The sequence below is a fragment of the Rana temporaria genome, chromosome 6 (genome assembly GCF_905171775.1).
Source record: "Rana temporaria chromosome 6, aRanTem1.1, whole genome shotgun sequence".
NCBI classification, from domain to species: Eukaryota; Metazoa; Chordata; class Amphibia; order Anura; family Ranidae; genus Rana; species Rana temporaria.
The window spans coordinates 111,148,396-111,168,048 of NC_053494.1; the positions used below are offsets into that span (position 1 = coordinate 111,148,396).

Below are 19,653 nucleotides of genomic sequence, written 5' to 3' on the forward strand. Positions count from 1 at the left end.
CAAAGATACGACAGCGCATCGTAGAACTTACGTGCCGTATCAATAGATACGCCGCCGTATCAATAGATACGCCTCCGTATCAATAGATACGCCGCCATAAGTTCTTTGTGGATCTGGCCCTATATATTTATTTTTGAGTAAAAAGTGGGATTCTGCGCAACGTATCACGCAAGTGAAATACCAGTGTCACACAAAAAAAGGAGTGTACAAATTAAGTGAAAAATCAATAAAGATAAATTAAATAAATAAATATAATCAATATTGATATATATGAGCTGACAGGTATCAGCAATAAAAATGTCCAGCATAAAGTGCAGTGCAATCAATCCACAAATTAATGCAATATGAGTGAGAACCAATTATAATAATAATAGAACAGTCCCAAAAAATGACAGTCCCAAAAAATGACAGTCCCAAAAAATAACACAAAAATGCTGTCAGAATGGACGCGCTGAATGTGATGGATATCAGCTAGATGACTGTAGATATATGCCAGAAGATGAACCAAATCCTTGAATGGGCTCACAGGACTCTTACCTCTAAGCCCTTCGTATTGGGCATAAATGAACACCACACAAGCAGTTACGACACAAGATCATGTGTCTTCATCTGGGGCCCCAGATGATCTCGTGTCGTAACGCGTAGGGATTGGAGGACGTACACCCGGAGTGACGTAAGCTGGCGCCGTAGAACGCCGCTTGTTTATCCTCTGCTGCACTTGTTTTTAGTTTTTATGTAAGCACAGGTTATTCCTTTAATAAATTATTTTACCTGTACCTACGGTACCTCACTATGGGAGTCCCCCTTCTTTTGTTTCTTTATCCATACGGATCTGAATAATATCGGATTGAACGGAGGAAAGATCTGTCAGTCCATTAGAAGGAGCTGCTGTGACTACCCATAGAAGGCTGCTTGTGTGGTGTTCATTTATGCCCAATACGAAGGGCTTAGAGGTAAGAGTCCTATGAGCCCATTCAGGGATTTGGTTCATCTTCTGGCATATATCTACAGTCATCTAGCTGATATCCATCACATTCAGCGCGTCCATTCTGACAGCATTTTTGTGTTATTTTTTGGGACTGTCATTTTTTGGGACTGTTCTATTATTATTATAATTGGTTCTCACTCATATTGCATTAATTTGTGGATTGATTGCACTGCACTTTATGCTGGACATTTTTATTGCTGATACCTGTCAGCTCATATATATCAATATTGATTATATTTATTTATTTAATTTATCTTTATTGATTTTTCACTTAATTTGTACACTCCTTTTTTTGTGTGACACTGGTATTTCACTTGCGTGATACGTTGCGCAGAATCTCACTTTTTATTGATTCTTGTTCAATGTTATGTAAACATTATTAGGTTTTGCTGCACTGTATATATATTTATCTTATTTTGTATATTTTTTGTGGGCACATTTATTGAGGATTCATTATAGCGCAAAAGCACCTATCACCATATTTATTTTTGACCTGCAACAAGTAAGTGCATTATAGTATTATTGAGCATAACAAACTATTATCTGAGTTTCTCATATGAACTTTTTTTGCGTTACTTACAGGTGAGGAAGTTAGATCACGTATTCTTAACTGATTTTCCAAATCTTGTACTTTGTATTTCAGTTCGGTATTTTCTGTTTCTAATTCCTGAATCTGTACAACAAACACAAAACACAACAATAGTGAAAGAAACCATACCAACAAATAATACATCAAAGCAGTGGTTCTCAGTTACAACCATACAGTATATAACTTGCTGGTCATTCATGAATGTACTGCAACTGTTCTTTGTTCGACAGGAGATTGCTAAACAACAGCAATGCTACTGTATATAAACATGGATCTATTTCAAGAAATTTAGTTATTCTCAGAATGAGCTGTATGACAACATTCTTTTCTTCCTGGCAAATAACATTGGTCTCACAGTCAGGCTTCGATTTGCCCCCCAAAATCGATCAGAAAATGTGTTCACGCTGGAGTCTGTATTTGACCCATAAATGCTTTATTATTTAAGATTCAAGAAAGTACAGGCAATGCAGAAAAGCAAACCGCTGTTGCATTTTGGCTAAAGAAGCCTTAATCATAGCTGGTTTTCCAAACTCAGTTGTGTTCCTTAAATACTATGCCGTTGAATAGGATATATAAAAAAAACAGTTAAACATCAGCTGTGGATAATATATTTAGTTGGCCCTCCTGTGAAACTTAGGCAGGAGAAGGAAAACAAATCACAATTCATTGGTTCAAACTACAGTAGATACAAAATATTACATTTATATCTTAATTATGAAGGTAAATCAAAGTATAACTTTGGGGCAAAACCGTTACACAGTAGCATCTTCCTGATGCCAATAAAGAAATTTCTCCCACTTCAATACTGCATTTAAATACTACGTAAGATACAAAACATTGTTATCCCATGAGGACAAACCCTATAGGCATACCCTCTAATCAGGGCCGGTGATTCCACTAGGCAAACTAGGCAGCCGCCTAGGGCGCACTGCTGCCTAGGGACGCCGGGGCGCTGATTTCCCTCTGCGTCTGCATGCTCTGCAGGCCGCAGCATGTAACTAACTCTCTCATGCAGCTGCTCCGTCTGGCTGGTAGTGTAATCAGAGGCGCAGCGCAGCACTGGAGCCAATCTCTAGAGGAAGCAGAGCCGACGCTTCCTGTATAGAGCAGGGCAGGCCAAAGGGGGTGGAGTCAGGGTGGAGCCAGGGGTGGAGCTAATGGGGGTGGCAAAATGAGGTTTCGCCTAGGGTGTCAAAAATCCTTGCATCAGCCCTGCCTCTAATAAACATATAACATGGCAGATATATAGTGCTAATGTCCTATCCAAATCAAGTGCTGATAGTGATAGCACGTGAACAATCAGTTCATAAATTCATGTTTCATAAGTGCCACATAAGATCACTTCAATCTTCCTCCTGTGATATACACTTCACCGCATGGTTATGAACACAGTGCACACTCAGCAGAAACCCAGGGACTTTTTTCATGCCACACTGTCAGGATATACCGTATAGAGACAAACATCCTTTCCTCCACTTAAAAAAAAAAAAACTGTCAGGCTCAAATTAAAAAAATTATTCCTGAGCTGGAATATTCCTCCAGATTTCATGACATACAAGACTCAGAGAGGGATATTTCATTGTGCAATACATTTGTGTATTAAAGTGGGACTAAATTTCCATGCATCATTTTTACCTATAGGTAAGCCTATACTAAGGCTTACCAATAAGCACTGTAAATATCTTGTGTACCGTTTAGGAGATATTTACTATACATTCAGTGGTTGACATCACTGGCTCGTGCGCTCTGAAGGAACGGCATACCTGTGCCGTTCCTTCAGAGTCCTGGGCCATAAACGGGGGAGTGATGTCATTGCGGCTCCGGCCTCTCTGACAGTCGGAGTCCGTGAACCCAGGTGAAGGTGGAAGCGCCTTTAGCTGTGATAGCGCGTTGCTATAAGGCATCATTTTCTGGTAGGGTTCACATAATGTGCTAGTATGCGATGTATACTAGCACATTATGACATTGCCTTGCAGGTTTAAAAAAAAAAACACCCAGCGGATTACTACTGCATTAAAGCCATTAAATCTAAAGAAGTTGCCACCAAGTTTTCCCTGGATATGCAGTCACTCCGCTCTAACCCGAAGCCAGCGTGCGTTCCACTGGATTATGTGAAGGTCTACGCATTTTGTCCAAAAGACATATTTTTTTGGTAGCCAAACATCTTCCAGGTTTTTTTCCAAAGCTTAAAGGGGTTGTTTTTTTAGATATATATATCAAACATACCATACTTACCTCCACTGTGCAGTTCGTTTTGCACAAAGTGGCCCCTGATCCTCGTCTTCTGGGGCCCCTTGGTGGCTGTCTCGGCTCCTCCGTGCAAGAGCTAACCCTCCTCTGGAAAGCGCTATCCTAAGGGGGTTAGCTTGCGGGCGCACTCCTGTGTGATACACTCGTGGCCATAGCCACCGAGTGTATCACTCAACCCCGTCCTCTGGCACTCCGCATCATTGATTTGATTGCCAGCAGCAGAAGCCAATACCTGCGCTCCTATCGATCATTCAATTAAGAGCTGGGGGAAAGCAACGCGGAATCGCGCCCACAGAGATTTGGGGCTCAGGTAAGTAAAACGGGGGCTCGGGGGGGCCGGAGAGTGCAAGGTGTTTTTTCACCTTAAAACTGATGTCAATCTAAAGCCATTGACAAAGCCAACAGATACAGGCCAAAATGCCTTTGTCACATATCAGCAGAGATTAGAAAATCATTGGTCTGCCCTGGAAGCTCTCAAACCTGTGTGCATTTTACATGCAATGTTTGTCTTGAGCTAACAACAGGACTCTAAGGCCTTGAACACACGATCAGTCCAAACTGATGAAAACGGACTGATGGTCTGATGATCTGATGGTCTGATGGTCTGATGTGCGTACATATCATCAGTTCAAAAAACGATCGAGTCCAACGCGGTGACGTAAAACACAACGACGTGCTGAAAAAAACGAAGTTCAATGCTTCCAAGCATGCGTCGACTTGATTCTGAGCATGCGCTGGTTTTGAACCGATGCTTTTGCGTACTAACCATTGGTTTTGACCGATCGGTCAGGCGTCCATCAGTCCGATTTTAAAGCAAGTTTTAAAACTTTGGTCTGAAGGACAAAAGTCCGATGGGCCATACACACAGTAGGTTTGGACTGATGAAACTGAACCTCAGTCCTGTTTGGATCTCATCAGTTTGGATTGATCGTGTGTACAAGGCCTAATTCTTCCCAGCATCCCTAACCCCTACTTTTTGGTTTTACTTACAGGTTTATTTATTATAGGTTAAAGGAGTTGTAAAGGAAAAAAAAAATTGCCTAAAATTTATGTCTGCAAGGTAGACAGACAGAATAGTGTAATGATTATGTTAAAAAACAAGTAAATAGCTATTAAATTCCTTCATCTATATCACCTCCGGCATTCTAGTTTCTGTTCTCTCATTGACTTCCTGGTTTGCATCACTCGTTCATGCAAGAGAGCGTCCTGCCACACAGATGTAGTTCCCAGGAGGGGGTGAGCACATTACTGACCACCGCAGTAAAGCCTCCCATCACGGTGGTCAGTAAAATCAGACAAGCAGGAAGTGAACAGAACAGAGAAGAAATAGAGCAACTTCTGAGCAAAAACGAACAATGAGGAAGTGAAAAGAGGAATGTCTGCAGGTAAAGGATGCTTATTATGAAAAACATGTTTTTCCTTTACAACCCCTTTAAGTTCAAAGTGGTATCAAAATCAAATGTAAACATTTTTGAATCGCAGCTTACCATTTCTTAGATGTGATGTGATTAATGATGCCATTAAACTTATTTTTCAGGCTTTTTTTTCCACCTAGCCTGTAATGCCACGTACACACCTTGGATGGCCAACCTACCAGATTTAAATGTACTGGCACGACACCCAAATTTACTAGCACAGCCAATTTTTTACTGGCAGTTACAAAACTACAGTTTTAAGTGCAAATTTAAATATTTAGGCTACAGATAAGTAAAATATGCAATTAGCAATGTGATTTAAGGTAGACAGGGCAGCCATCAGAAATTTTGGGGCCCCTCACACAGCTTCAGGCATGGGCCACCGGAGCAGAGAACCGGGGGGGGGGGTGCTGCCATGAATTGAGAACCGGTGGGCTGCCGCGAATATTGAGAACCGAGGGGTTGCTGCCGTGACTTGAGAACCTGGGGGGCTGCCGCGAATTCACAACTGGGGGGTTGCTGCCTGTGAATTGAGAACCGGGGGTGGGAATTGAGAACCAGGGGGGCTGGCCGCAAATTTAGAACCGGGGAGGGGCTAGGGTTTCCGAAAATGACAGTGTCACCTCACTCACCTCTTCCTCCTGCCGTGAATTGAAAGTGAAAGTGTTTTCATATCTACCTTCAGCGCCGCCATGAGGGGGGACTGCCAAAATGAACGTTTTCTCCTCTTCTTTCCTCTCAGCCACAAGCTGAGAAGGGGGGGTGGCCGGGCTCCTGGGAACATTCGGGCCCCTTACAGGTGTAATGCCTGTACCCCCCTCATGGTGGTGCTGAAGGTAGATATTAAGGCAAAAAGCATATTTCTTATTTTATTTTTGATATAGTCAGTAGCTCAGGGACAGGACTCAGGAGGACAATACATTAGAATGGGTGATGCACACATGAAATTAACTAGCAGGCACTTGGATGGTCTCAGCCAAAGCTGCGCATGCGCAGTACCGAGCTGAGCAACAGAGCCATATTTTTTACTGGCAACCTTTTCCTCTTACTGTCATTTACTGGCAGGAGAAAAGTGCCCATTTTTTACTGGCTGCCAGTAAAAAAAGTGACGGTTGGCAACACTGGTGGTGCCGTACAACACTACATCGAGTCCAGAAAATGAAGTTCAATGCTTCCGAGCATGCATCAGAATTTTGCACGTCAGAATTCCTACAGACGATCGGATTTTCCGATAGGAATTTTTTTTAGCCTTTCCAGCTAAAACCACGGCAGTGTTTACATTTACCGAGGCAGAAAGTAACCTCATAATGTCGCGCCTGGCCTCCGAAGGTCATTAAGATTGCCGGGGTCCTTAGTCAGCTCTATGGTAAATGGTCGCTGCAGGCCAATTTATTCTCTGGCTCGCCAATCGCACGGGCAAGCCGCTAAAAGCACCAGAGGGCAGCAACAGGGGGGCATCCACTCCCGCCACCTGTAAAAACAATCAAGCGGCTGAACAGCCATTATGAGTGTTTTCACATTGCAGGGAATCACTGGCAGAAAAAAAAGATCTCCAAAGTCCAGGACGTCATATAATGACCTTGAGCGGGAAGTGGATAGAACAGCCTGCACTAACTTTCATTTCACTTCTATATCCTTAGCCATGAACTTAAAGCAGAGCTCCACCCCTCTGCCGCCACATTTTACACCTTTTGGGGAGAGGGGAACCAGGCCCGTCGCTATAATCTGCAAATACGCGGTATTCCTAATTCGGTTGTCAATCTTCAATCCACGATAACAGATTTGTTTCAAGAGCTCTCCCCATCCATTCCTATAGAACGCCTTCAAATGGATCGGATCCACAGAGCCCTTACCCTATGCAAACCGGAGGGACCCCCACATGACAAAGTTTCTACTGCACGAAGGAACAACATCTGACTGCTGTATGTTGACGGGAGGCTCTTTCATTTCAAGGCCATGATTATCAGCTGTTTGCTGACCTCTCCCAGCTCACCATCCCTAAACACTGAGCTCTGAACCCACATGTGATGATCCTGCAGCGTAACCTCATCACCTACACTTGGGGGGTTCTCTTCTCTCTTTAATTCACCTATCAAGGTATCAAGCACATCTGCAAATTCTCAGAGGAACTCCATTCTCTGCTTCATAAACTGCATCTGACCTCTCCACCACCATCATCAGATGACCAGCGTCAACGCCAGCATTCGGCTTTCTGCTCCCCTCAGGAAACTTCTACGTCACCTATGATGATGATCACTGAGGCTCTTCCAAGCCTGGTTGATTTATCTCTGAGGAAAAGATGATCCGCACTCTGGTCGTTGCTCTTAAACAATTGACGTATTTATTGACAAGCCACAGTAGACAAGCGCAAAATGGAAAGGTTGACGCGTTTCAGCCTATAAGGTCTTAGTCATAACCACATTACAGACATGAAACTTGTGAAATAAATAGTAGCTCTAAGGATCACTGACTCCACCCATTAATTGTCTAAATTGACTGCAAGCAATTACCCAAGGAAGGAAATCAGCTGCAATGCATATTGGGTGATCCATGTGTATGCCACTATTGTTCACACACCGTGTAGTGATAATATGTACATGTGTGCACACAGTCGTGCATGCATCCATACACATATACATAATTAAAACACACCATGAAATACAGGAAACATTAAATACAAAAGAAAAAAATTATAATAAAGGTATGTGAAAAAAAGACACCAGAAGAGGAAAAGAAAGAGAGATAGAGAAGGCTATGGGAAGAGGCATACTTAATGTAAGTGCAAATCCAGATCCCACCTCAGGTTTAACCCCTGAGGCGATCTATTTTTTTTTTTTTATTGTTTATTTATGAAAGATTTTCAAAAACAAAATACAGCATCTGAAAATAAGATACAAAAGTTCAACAATTAGACATACACAGCTAATCACATCTGAAACGTAGCAGTGGAAATATACAGGTGTAGACTAAATCACGAAAGGCTGGTAAACCCTAAAGATACATAAACCAACCTTGATCCATTGCAAACATAACCTGTAGAGTCAAGCCGGTTCTGTACTCAAACTCATAAAGCAATGGCGTGGGTATTATAGAAACAAACAGATGAGTAGGTATATAAACGCACAAATACAACTAAAGCACCATGAGAATCAAGTATCGTGAAGAGTGGCAGAGATAGAGTCTGAGTCTGGTGAAAAGTCAGAATCATCCCATAGGGACCATATCTTGTCAAAAAGAGGTAAGGTGTCCTCAACCCTAGCTGACAAATGTTCCATTTTACGTGTGTCAGCTATAATCGAGATGACTTGATGGAGGGTGGGGGGAGAAGTGGAAAGCCATAACCTAGGGATGGCCCTTTTGGCAGCTAGGAGAACAAAGGACATAAGTTTCTGTGACGGTTTAGGTAGGTCTGTAAGAGGCAACCCCAAAAGAAAGTGTATAGGCGACAAGGGCACAGAGTGAGAAAATAATTTCTGTAAAAGCTCCTGTATCTGTATCCAAAAAGGGCTGATAAGGGGGCATTCCCAGAAAATATGAAAAGGGGAACCCACAGACTTCTGACATCTCCAACAAAGATTAGAAATGGCAGAGTCTCGAGCGTGCAACAGGTCTGGGGTCCTATACCAAAACATCAAAAACTTAAAAGCTGTCTCTTTCTGTACCACACAACGTGAAATTTTGGATGTACTCGCCCAGATTTTCCCCCAGTCCAGCAACGAGATCGGACGCCGCAAGACAGAGGTCCACTTGGTCATATATTTATGTAAAGCATCTGTCATAGGGGTACACTCTTGCAAAATCTTATATATAGACGAAATCTGTTTTTGCTCATAAGGACCTGCTACACAAAGGAGCTCGAAATCAGTGGGTCTTTCCAGTGCGAGTGAGGGGAATGAAGAGAGGAAGAAGTGTTGAAACTGTAGATGAGAATATTGAAGGGAAGATGGGAGATCAAATTTCATTTTGAGCTCCGGGAATGGCAAAAAGACGCGTGTAACAGGGTGGACCAGATGTCGCAACTGAAAGACCCCGGCCTGGGTCCAAGGGTACATCCTCTCAAATGACAGACTGTCAGGGATATCTGGGTTGAAAAGGACATTCATTAGGGGGGAGCATCTGGAGGAGAGGGAGAAGCGCTCTATACATCTCCTCCAGATATTCAAAGTACACAACATTGGGGCAAGACAAAGAGATCGCAATTGGGGCATGAATTTAGCCGAAGAGGGCCATAGCATGTAGCATGGATGCACTGGGGCAGTAACCCCCATTTCAATCTCCGCCCACTTCGAAGAAGCTTTTCTAGAAACCCAAGAGGTCAAGACTCGAAGGTGAGATGCAAAATAATATTTAATAACGTCTGGCGCCGCCAGGCCTCCTCTGTGTTTAGGGGCGTAAACAACGGATTGTGCAATCCTATGGGAAGCATCATTCCAAATAAATTTGAGGCAGCGCCTCTGGAGGAGTTTCAGCTGCGACATCGGGACCGCCACGGGGAGAGTTTCAAAAAGGTATAACAGTTTAGGGAGTATTGACATCTTAAGGACGTTGATCCGGCCTAAGAGAGAGAGTGGGAGGGAGGTCCACGAATTTAAAAGACGTGATATCTCTACAAACATGGGGGGAAAATTGGCATGGTATAAGGTGGAATAAGATGGAGTGATATGTACGCCCAGATATTTCAGCGAAGAGGAGCACCAATGATAATTAAACTGTTCTCGGAGAGTTTGAAGTACATCAGGTGGCATGTTAATTGGCAGGGCCTCGGTTTTGGACTGATTGATTTTAAAACCCGACAGATTCCCAAATATAGAGAGAATATCGTGTAACACAGGTAAGGTGGTGGAAGGGTGAGTGAGTGTCAATAAAATGTCGTCAGCAAAAAGTGACAGTTTATAATCCCTCTGTCTCAGCGTGACTCCCCGAATTTCCGGGTGCATTCGGATAGCCGCAGCCAGGGGTTCCAAACTTAAAATAAACAGCAGAGGTGACAAAGGGCACCCCTGCCTGGTTCCATTACTAAGGGAGAACCGCTGAGACAGGCAGGAAGACAACTGAACTTGGGACGTGGGAGTGGAGTAAATAGCATGCAGTGCTTTAACAAAGGGGCCCGAGAACCCGAGTCTGTCCAGGACCGCAAACATAAAAGGCCAGCTAAGGCGGTCAAAAGCCTTCTGCGCGTCCAGACTGAGGACAATCGCCGGCTGTTTGGTTCTGGTTAATAAGTCTATGAGGTCCACAGTCCTCCTAGTATTGTCGCCCGCGTGTCTCGTGGGGACAAAGCCCACCTGGTCTCTATGTATCAGTGTCGTCAGAAGCGGGGAAAGTCGATTAGCTAATAATTTAGTAAAAATCTTATAATCTGAGTTCAATAATGCAATGGGGCGGTAATTATCTGGCAGTGAGGGATCTTTACCCGGTTTTGGAATTATCGTCAAAAAAGCATGCAAGAAATGGGCATGAGGGGTAGTGCCTTTGAGCAACGAGGAAAACAGAGATCTAAGGTGAGGGTTCAGAATGTCCGAGAAAGCTTTATAGTAAGCATAGGAAAGCCCGTCTGGGCCAGGGGATTTATGGGCCGGAAGAGCCTTCACTACCCTCTAGGCATGTGCAATTTTTTAAGTTACGAATACGTTTTCCGTCAATTTTCGTTATTTTAGTTGATTCGTTAACATACGAATGAACGAATGGTTTAGCGCAATTGATAACGAATAACGATATTTTCAAAATAACGAATATGAAAAACAACGAAGATACAAAAGATGAAAGAAACGAAAACATAGAAACAACGAAAATACCGAACCCAAAAAAAAAAAAATTACGAAAAACAAAATGAACGAAAATGCAAACTTACTAATATTCGAAGACCGAAAAAAAAAACGAAATGCCGAACAAAGACTAAAAAACGAAAATCAAAACTAACGAAAAATAAATTACGAATCTTCGGAAAACTGAAATGAAAACAACGAAAATACAAAATAATGTAAATTAGCTTTCGTTAGTACTGAAATATTTCTGGACATTGACCAATAGCCACTGAGCGCTGTCCCTTTCCTCTGAAGAGGTTTGTTCCTTCCCCCAATGAGCTTCTTTCTCATTACCTCCTGGCTCATTGTGTCTTTTTCTGTGTTAGACTGCAGTGCATCTAATTTCTAGATTTGTATTTGTAATATCTGACATATTTTAGTTTTCTTCTACGTCAGACTTCATTCTAGACAGGGTGTGTGTGCTAACTAAGACAGTCAAGTCAATCATAGTAAAATCCGAATTACAAAATTACGACGAGTAGTGTGTCGAATAAACGTAAAATGTATTCTAACAGAATTACGAATGCAATAAAATCTACAAAAGTACGTTTTTACAATCAAAGGAAATTAGACATGAAAATACGAATGATCATAAAGCAACGAAAATATATTTCTTTACGAAAATACGAATGCGGCATGATGGAAAATATAATGTAAATACGAATAACAAAACAACGAAAATTAAACTAATGTAAAAACGAAGGAACGAATAAAATCATTTTAAAAATACGAACGCGGCAGAATACAAAATATAACGAAAATACGAATCTCGATTCAACGAAAAATAAACTAACAGAAAAAAACGGAAACGGAAAAAAGAGTGTCACGAAAATACTAAAGAGTACGAATACAATAACTAACGTCTTACGAAATTACGACTCGTTACGAATCACGATAAACGAACAGAAACGAAACAGAAATAAACGAAAATTTTTGCTGTGCACATGTCTACTACCCTCTCTATCTCCTCCAAAGAAACAGGGGCGTTAAGTGTCAGGAGTTGATCAGTAGATAATTTGGGTAAGTCAAAAGAGGACATGAAGGCATCAAAATTAGCCTGGGAAAATTGAGTAGATGTGTCCCCACTTAGACAGTTATACAGCGTCTTGTAGAAATCCCCAAAGACTTGCGTCATAGCCTTAGGACAATATGTGGGGGTGCCGTCTGATTGTATCAAATGGTCAGGAATCGAAAGGGAGGGACGTGGTTTTAGTCTGTTAACTAGCATCCTGTGTGGCTTATTGGCAAATTCATAAAACTTCTGTCTGGCCCAAAGCATAGATTTAGAAATTTTACTCAGGTTAAAAGATTTAATACGGTTCCGCAGGGATGTCACTACTCTCAACCGTTTCACCGTGGGGGAGTTAAGAAGACCAGTTTCCGCAGCAGTAAGCTGAACTAGGAGCTCGTCTCTTTGCCTTAGAGAGTCTCGTTTCAGACGAGAGCTGGCGGATATGCACTCTCCCCTGAAAAAAGCCTTATGGGCTTCCCACAAGGTGGAAACCTCAGCCACCGAACCTTTGTTAAGGACAAAAAATTCAGACAATTTTTGTTGTAGTTGTATCTGTGTCAACGGATTTTTAATCAGGGACTCGTTGAGACGCCAGTGGCAAGTTCTGGGGGCAGGAGCAGATAGAACAATGTCAAGCTCAATATGGGCATGATCCGACCATGTAATCGGCCTATCTCAGAAGAGACTACATACGGAAGCAAGGGGGCCGTCACAAGAAAATGGTCAAGTCTAGTGTATAGCTTATGGGGGGGGGAATAAAAGGTGAACCCTCTCTGAGTTGGGTGTTTTACCCTCCATGTATCGAAAAGATTGTAAGATCTGGTCAGTTTGCAGAACGAGGCGGATATCTTCTGGGCAGCACTACTAGGGGTGTCCCGAAATAAGGCCTGCCTATCTCTGGTTGGGGACATGCAAACATTAAAATCCCCCCCTATAATCATGAAGGGGTGGGAAATGTTTTGAAGCTTCTCAAGAACCTCTGAAAGAAATCCAATTTGGCCTACATTAGGAGCATACACATTTACCAAAGAGAACTGGGTGTTTAGGTGACTACAGTCCAGGAGTATGTATCGGCCCTTAGGGTCCAAATATGAAGATGTTACCCGAATCGGGCACGAGCGCTTAATAAGAATTGCTACTCCCGCCTTACCTGAAGGGTCAGAAGCCACATGTGTCACGGGAAATTGCTTGGATGCAAATTTAAAAGAACCTCCAGATTTGAAATGAGTCTCCTGTACCATAATCACCTCCGCACCGGAGGACCTAAACTCCTTCAGAGCCTGCCACCGTTTACCAATGGAATTTAGGCCTTTCACATTACATGAGTACACCTTTAGAGCCATTGTACATTATTTAACAATACAGCTGAATTCACATACAGAACATCTATATTAAGAGATAGCCATGGTGCAAAACTTTTGGAATGCAACCTACTCACATTCAGAACAAGTGCTACAAAAAAAGCTCTGTGTAGCAATGGGGGGTCAAAAAAAAGACCCAGTAAAGAAAAATCAAAAAAGAGAAAAAGAAAAAAAAACAAGAGAAAACCTGTGGGACCACAGAAAAAAAAATACAAAACACATTTTTCAAAAAAGCCCTGGAGATAAAAAAACTCCAGGGAACCCAGGCAGCAGCCTAGGGTTTGGATGGAGGGCATGTCGACTCCCGAGGACCTAGGGCGGGTGGATCCCCGTCATACCAGACAAAGTCAGGGTAAGCCTCGGCCCTCTATATAGGTCGAGGAATAAAGGGGGGCATTAGGAGTGTCACACAAAAGAGGAAGACTTCAGGTGTGGGCTCCTGGGCGGTTGCCCCTCTGTGGGGTAGTGAACGTCTTCCTCGACTTGCGTTGAACAGGGGTCCAGATCTTGGCCGGTGTCATCAGAGGTTTAGGGTTCACTGCAGGGAGCTGAAGATCTTCTTCAGGAACTGGTGGTAAGTCCAGGTTACGCGTGAAGGCATCACATTCGTAGAGGTCTCGCAGAGAGTATTGGGTACCATCTTTCAGGACAGACAGGCGAAAAGGGAACCCCCAACGATAGGGGACCTGGTGGTTCTGCAGATGAGTGGTAATAGGGAGGAAGCTGCGTCGCTTTGCCAGAGTAATAGGGGATAAGTCATTGTAAATTTGTATTTTGGCCTGCTTGTATTCAATGCGAGACTTGTTGCGGGTCGCAATTGTAAGGGCTTCTTTGCTCTCGTAAAAGTGAAAACGCACGACCACGTCTCTGGGATTAGATCCCGCAGGGGGTTTAGGAGACAAAGACCTGTGTGCTCGATCGAGACGCCAATCAATGTCCGGTATATGGGGTGCGAGAGTAATAAAGAGACCCAGGAGGTATGGGCGCAGTTCCTTGTCAGTAACTGTCTCGGGTACCCCCCTTATCCTTAAGTTCTGGCGTCTTTCTCTGTTCTCTAAATCCTCCTGTTGTAATTGGAGTTGGGACAAAGTGTGTTTCATGGCTGCATTGTCGTCTTCCAGCACATGCACATATTGGGTCAGTTCATCGAACTTATTTTCAAGCGTGTCTGTGCGCTCTCCTATCTGATCAATTTCCCTCCTGAGCTCTTGAGCAATTTTACCCACCTCTTTAGCGATGTTATGGGTCAGGTCCTGTAGCAGTGCCTGCAGCTTGTGATCCAGAACATTCACTGTGACCACATCCAGGCTTTCAGGTGGTAGAGCCTGCTGGGATCTGTTGTCCGCCAGTGGAGCTGCTGCTATCGCCGCCGATTGGGAGTCGGCGAGTTCCGGCGGGGCGCCCGCGCTACTCGAGGCCGGGGATTGCGGCCTGTATAGGAAGCGCTCCATGTCGCGGTTAGGCCTCGTGGGCGGCGGCGGGGCGAATCCTCTGTACACGTCTTTCTGGAAGCCGATTTTGCCCATAAGGTGGTAGGGGGAATTCGGGCAGATGCTGAGAATGCTCCCGGGAGCTTTAGTGGCTGTGAATGCTGTGCAGGAGCGGCGGATGGCGAGACGGGGACCGGAGCTCTTCCTCTACACGTCCGCCATCTTCAGAAGCCGCGCATGCGCCTCCGGCGATCTAGTTTTTAATCAAAAAATCCACCATGCTTCTCTCCCCAATAGTCTTCTCTCCCTGTCAACCCCTCTGGGCAAGTGATACAAGCGTTCTATTCCTCTAAAACGGAAAGAGGAAAGATCGCCCTGATGACATTCCATAAAGTGACAAGTTGCATTCGAAATGTTTCTAGCGTTTGGATTATTTATGTCAGAATAATGTTCCCCTATATGGGTTCTCAAAGGACGTGTGGTACAGCCTACATATTGGAGGCTGCATGAAATACAGGTGATCAGGTAGACTACAAAATTTGTGTCACAGTTGATGTATTGCTGTATAGTGAGCTCTTCATCTGTAGCTGTGGCAACAAATGTTTTACCCAGATCACACAAATTACAGTACCTACAGGTTTTTGTTTCGCAGGGGTAACTTCCAGGAAAGGAAAGCCAGGTGGGTTGGCATTGTTTGCATGAGAAAAGACTAGGTGATAGTGCAGTCCCCAGTGTGGGCACACGTCGGCTAGAAAAAAGGCAACCTGCTTGCAAATCCCATTTTATTCTTTGTCTGTATACAATAGTGGTAGATTATTTTTTATTATTCTGACTATTTGATTGTATTCTTGGGAAACTATGGTTACAAATGTAATAGGTTTGCCCATTTTTCTATTTCTAGAGTTGTAAGGTTTATTAGGTTTACTCTTATTTTTAAGCTCTCTCTTGAATTTAGGCTTATCTGACAGTAACTCCTCTCTATCCATTATCAGAACCCTTTCCAGTCCTTGGTGTATAACAGATTTGTTACCTCGGGCCAGCAAGCGCTGATGAATGACCTTACATTCTAGTTCAAAGGTTGAGTTTGTTGAGCAGTTGCGTTTAGCTCGAATAAACTCCCCATAAGGGATGGCATTGATGGTGTGGGATGGATGACAACTGGCTGCAAAAAGTGTAGTATTACCAGAGCATGGTTTCCTATAGGTGCATGTTGAGATATCACCCGTATTTGGCTCGCCCTTCAAGGTGATGTCAAAAAAGTTGATACTGGAAACATCATGCTCGATCGAAAAATCTAAATTTAACTGATTGGCATTCAGGATTTTCCAAAAATCATGCAATCCCAAAGTGTCACCATCCACACCATCACGAGGTCATCGATATAGCGACCATACCATACAATCTGCCCGGCAAAAGGGTTGCTGGGAGAGAAAAAAATGTGTTCCTCCCACCAACCCATGTAGAGATTTGCCATGGACGGTGAAATTTGTCATTCATTGCTTCACCTGATTCCATTGACTGACAATAACCTGAAGCAATACTGTCTTTTCCACCTCTTCTCTTTTGAGGCTTTTGGAACTTCCACTTGTTCTATTTTTTATCCCCTTTTACCTCTGATGTCACCAGACTGGGAGCTTCAACTTCTCCACTATCAACAGGTCTATAGACTCCCATGCCTCCAACCTTACCATCGACCTTGATGTAGTGATTCTCTCCCAGCATAGGCGTGCGCACAGGGTGTACCAGGTGTGCCCAGGCACACCCTAATCACCCTATGCTGCACAAATTCCCCCTGCTGCTTGTCTGCAGAGAAAGGGACTTTGGAATCTTTGTCCTCAGCCCCTTTCTCTGTCTCAAACATGATCTATCAGGGGTCTGTTTAGGCCCCTGGTATCTCACCAAAGCCTCCCAATGCTGCTTCTAACAAATAGTAAAAGAAAAGAATAAAAAATTATTGTAACATTTTTTTTTTTTAAATAATTAAAAAATGTAATTGTAAAATGTAAAAAAAAATAATAAAAAATAAATAAACTACTGACAACAGTCCCTGCCCACTGGCATCATGTGTTTGAGCTTTGGAGTGCACACCCTAATGTAATAGGCTGCACACACCTATGTCTCCCAGGAACGTTTTTTTTTAGTGCTGACTTTTTTCTCTATCCCTCCTCCGGTTGATCATCACATTTATTTGGTGTTTGCAGTGAACATTTTTCATAGTTTCTCAGGGAACATTGTCCCAGCTCTGGTCCCTACCCAAATCGCTAAATTTCTCCCATCCAACCCCTCCACATGTTTTCATGGCTGTTCTGATACTGGCACGCACCATGATATTTGGTGGAGTTGCTCACTGGTTTGTTCATTCTGGGTCAAACATTTTCACACCCTCTACTTAATAAAACCTTTAGATATGATTCAATTACAAACTTCTCCTCCAGGTTACTACTGCAGGGCAGCAAACCATTGCAAAGACATGGAAAATTTCTCATATCAAAGTCACAGAAACCAATAAATAGAATTATAAACAAAAAAAACAGAAGGCCGACGCTGCGCTAGCATAGAATATTGAATGAATAATGACAGTGAATAATGTGAACTGTGAGCTGCTGGCACTAAAAAGTTGTGTACAACAACTCAATACAACATAAAAAAACGAAAGAAAGTGCAGCGCTAATAATTTGTAATAAATGATATATGAAATATAAAGATGCATAATTTCTGAAAATATATGTAATTAAGAGCTCATCCCAAAACAAATAAAGAGAGCAAGAAAAAAAAGTGAAAAAAGGTTGGTGTAGTAGAAGGGAAAATCTCCAAAGGCCACTCAGTGATGAAGGGTTAAGTGGAAAAAGTCCAACGTTAAATCCTGTGATAAAAACAACAGCGAAGAAGAGTGATCAAGTGAACGCCAATCTTCTACAATAAGGATAGATCTTCACACTGCACCCGTGAGTTAGGACTGCCTGCTTACCAGAAGGAGAGACTGCTTTGCATCAGTCTCATAGCACGAAGGGAAGTCAGGTCTCCCTGGAACCAGTCTGTGTAATAGCCGGAAAGAACTCAGCAGTGGATCCAGGATAGATGCAAAAACAATATAAAGAAAAGGACTCTCATAGCGAAGGGGATTTAATAAGGTGATGCACTTACAATTAGAAGATGAAAATGCAGCATAAAGTGTGCTGAAGAGCTGTGGTATCTCCTCTCCGATGCCTCTCACTACTCAGACAAAACACCGCTGACGCTCAGGACGGAACACGATGACGTCACGGCACCCTACGATCGTTTCGTCATGACAGGACTTCAACGGGGGATTAGCCGGCTAATCCCCCGTTGAAGTCCTGTCGTGACGAAACGATCGTAGGGTGCCATGATGTAATCGCGTTCCGTCCTGAGCATCAGCTGTGTTTTGTCTGAGTAGTGAGAGGCATCGGAGAGGAGATACCACAGCTCTTCAGCACACTTTATGCTGCATTTTCATCTTCTAATTGTAAGTGCATCACCTTATTAAATCCCCTTTGTTTTATACTTAATACGCTATGAGAGTCCTTTTCTTTATATAGTTTTTGCATCTATGCTGGATCCACTGCTGAGTTCTTTACGGCTATTACACATACTAGTTCCAGGGAGACCTGACTTCTCTACGTGCTATGAGACTGATGCAAAGCAGTCTCTCCTTCTGGTAAGCAGGCAGTCCTAACTCACGGGTGCAATGTGAAGATCTATCCTAAAAGATTGGCGTTCACTTGATCACTCTTCTTCGCTGTTGTTTTTATCACAAGATTTAACGTTGGACTTTTTCCACTTAACCCTTCATCACTGAGTGGCCTTTGGAGATTTTCCCTTCTACTACACCAACCTTTTTTCACTTTTTTTCTTGCTCTCTTTATTTGTTTTTGGGATGAGCTCTTAATTACATATATTTTCAGAAATTATGCATCTTTATATTTCATATATCATTTATTAGCGCTGCTTTTTTTTGGTGGGGGAGTGGATCTTGGGTGGGAGTTCCCACACTTTTTTTCCCAGGACTTGACCCCTGTTACCAGTGTATGATGAACGATTATGGAATGCATGGGTGGAACATTACCTTCTAGCTGACTTTGATGAAACATGATTGTCTCCTTGACTACTCTTAGTGCATGTCTGAGGAGCTTCCCTGTTTGGCTTCCTTGATTACCTGTTCCCCCAGGGTTCATTCTCATTCTCTCTCCCTCTCTACCTCTACCTTCTTTTCTCCTGTTTTCTCTTTCTGTTCTTTGTGGCATCTCCCTCTCTCCTTCCCTTGGCTCCCTCTATTTACTGCTCCCCTCATGGATGCCTGCCTACTAGGATGCTACCCGCAGTCACGCCAGCCACATCGGTTATCCTGCTATTTCACGACCCAACATATAGACTGGAGTTCATCTCCTCTCTCTCTTCCGTATTATGCAACCTTTTCAGTGTCCCTTTTCCAAGATAATGTATACACCTCGTAGCCTAGATTATGTGATACTAATAATAGGGTCAGCTGCTATAAGGGTTTTCAATTGTACAATCCTTATTGGCACTGATGACTGCTCTTATTATTTTATGACAGGCCGTAGTTACGTTGTCAAATGTAAAACTGTACTGTTACTTATCTGCAGTTTTTGGGCTACGTACCTGTTGTTTTGATGCATTATTGCACCCCCCCCCTTTTCTTTGGTATAATCATCCTGTGATCTTATTCTTTGTATGTTCTTTTTTTAATAAAATAGTTGAACAAGGAAATTATTTGCCACATGCTCTATGTGATTTATTAATGCACATTTCTTCTAAGCAATTTAAT

General features: G+C 42.9%; 1 protein-coding gene across 6 annotated transcripts in view; it reads right to left on the minus strand.

Annotated features, from left to right (window-relative positions):
* The window catches only part of GULP1 (GULP PTB domain containing engulfment adaptor 1), a 779,810-nt gene that overhangs the window by 117,710 nt on the left and 642,447 nt on the right, over positions 1 to 19,653 (minus strand). For all 6 annotated transcript variants that reach the window (XM_040357182.1, XM_040357181.1, XM_040357183.1 and 3 more), the window contains one exon: positions 1,569 to 1,661. In XM_040357182.1, coding sequence (XP_040213116.1) covers positions 1,569 to 1,661 — 93 coding nt within the window. The remainder of the gene's footprint in view (positions 1 to 1,568; positions 1,662 to 19,653) is intronic.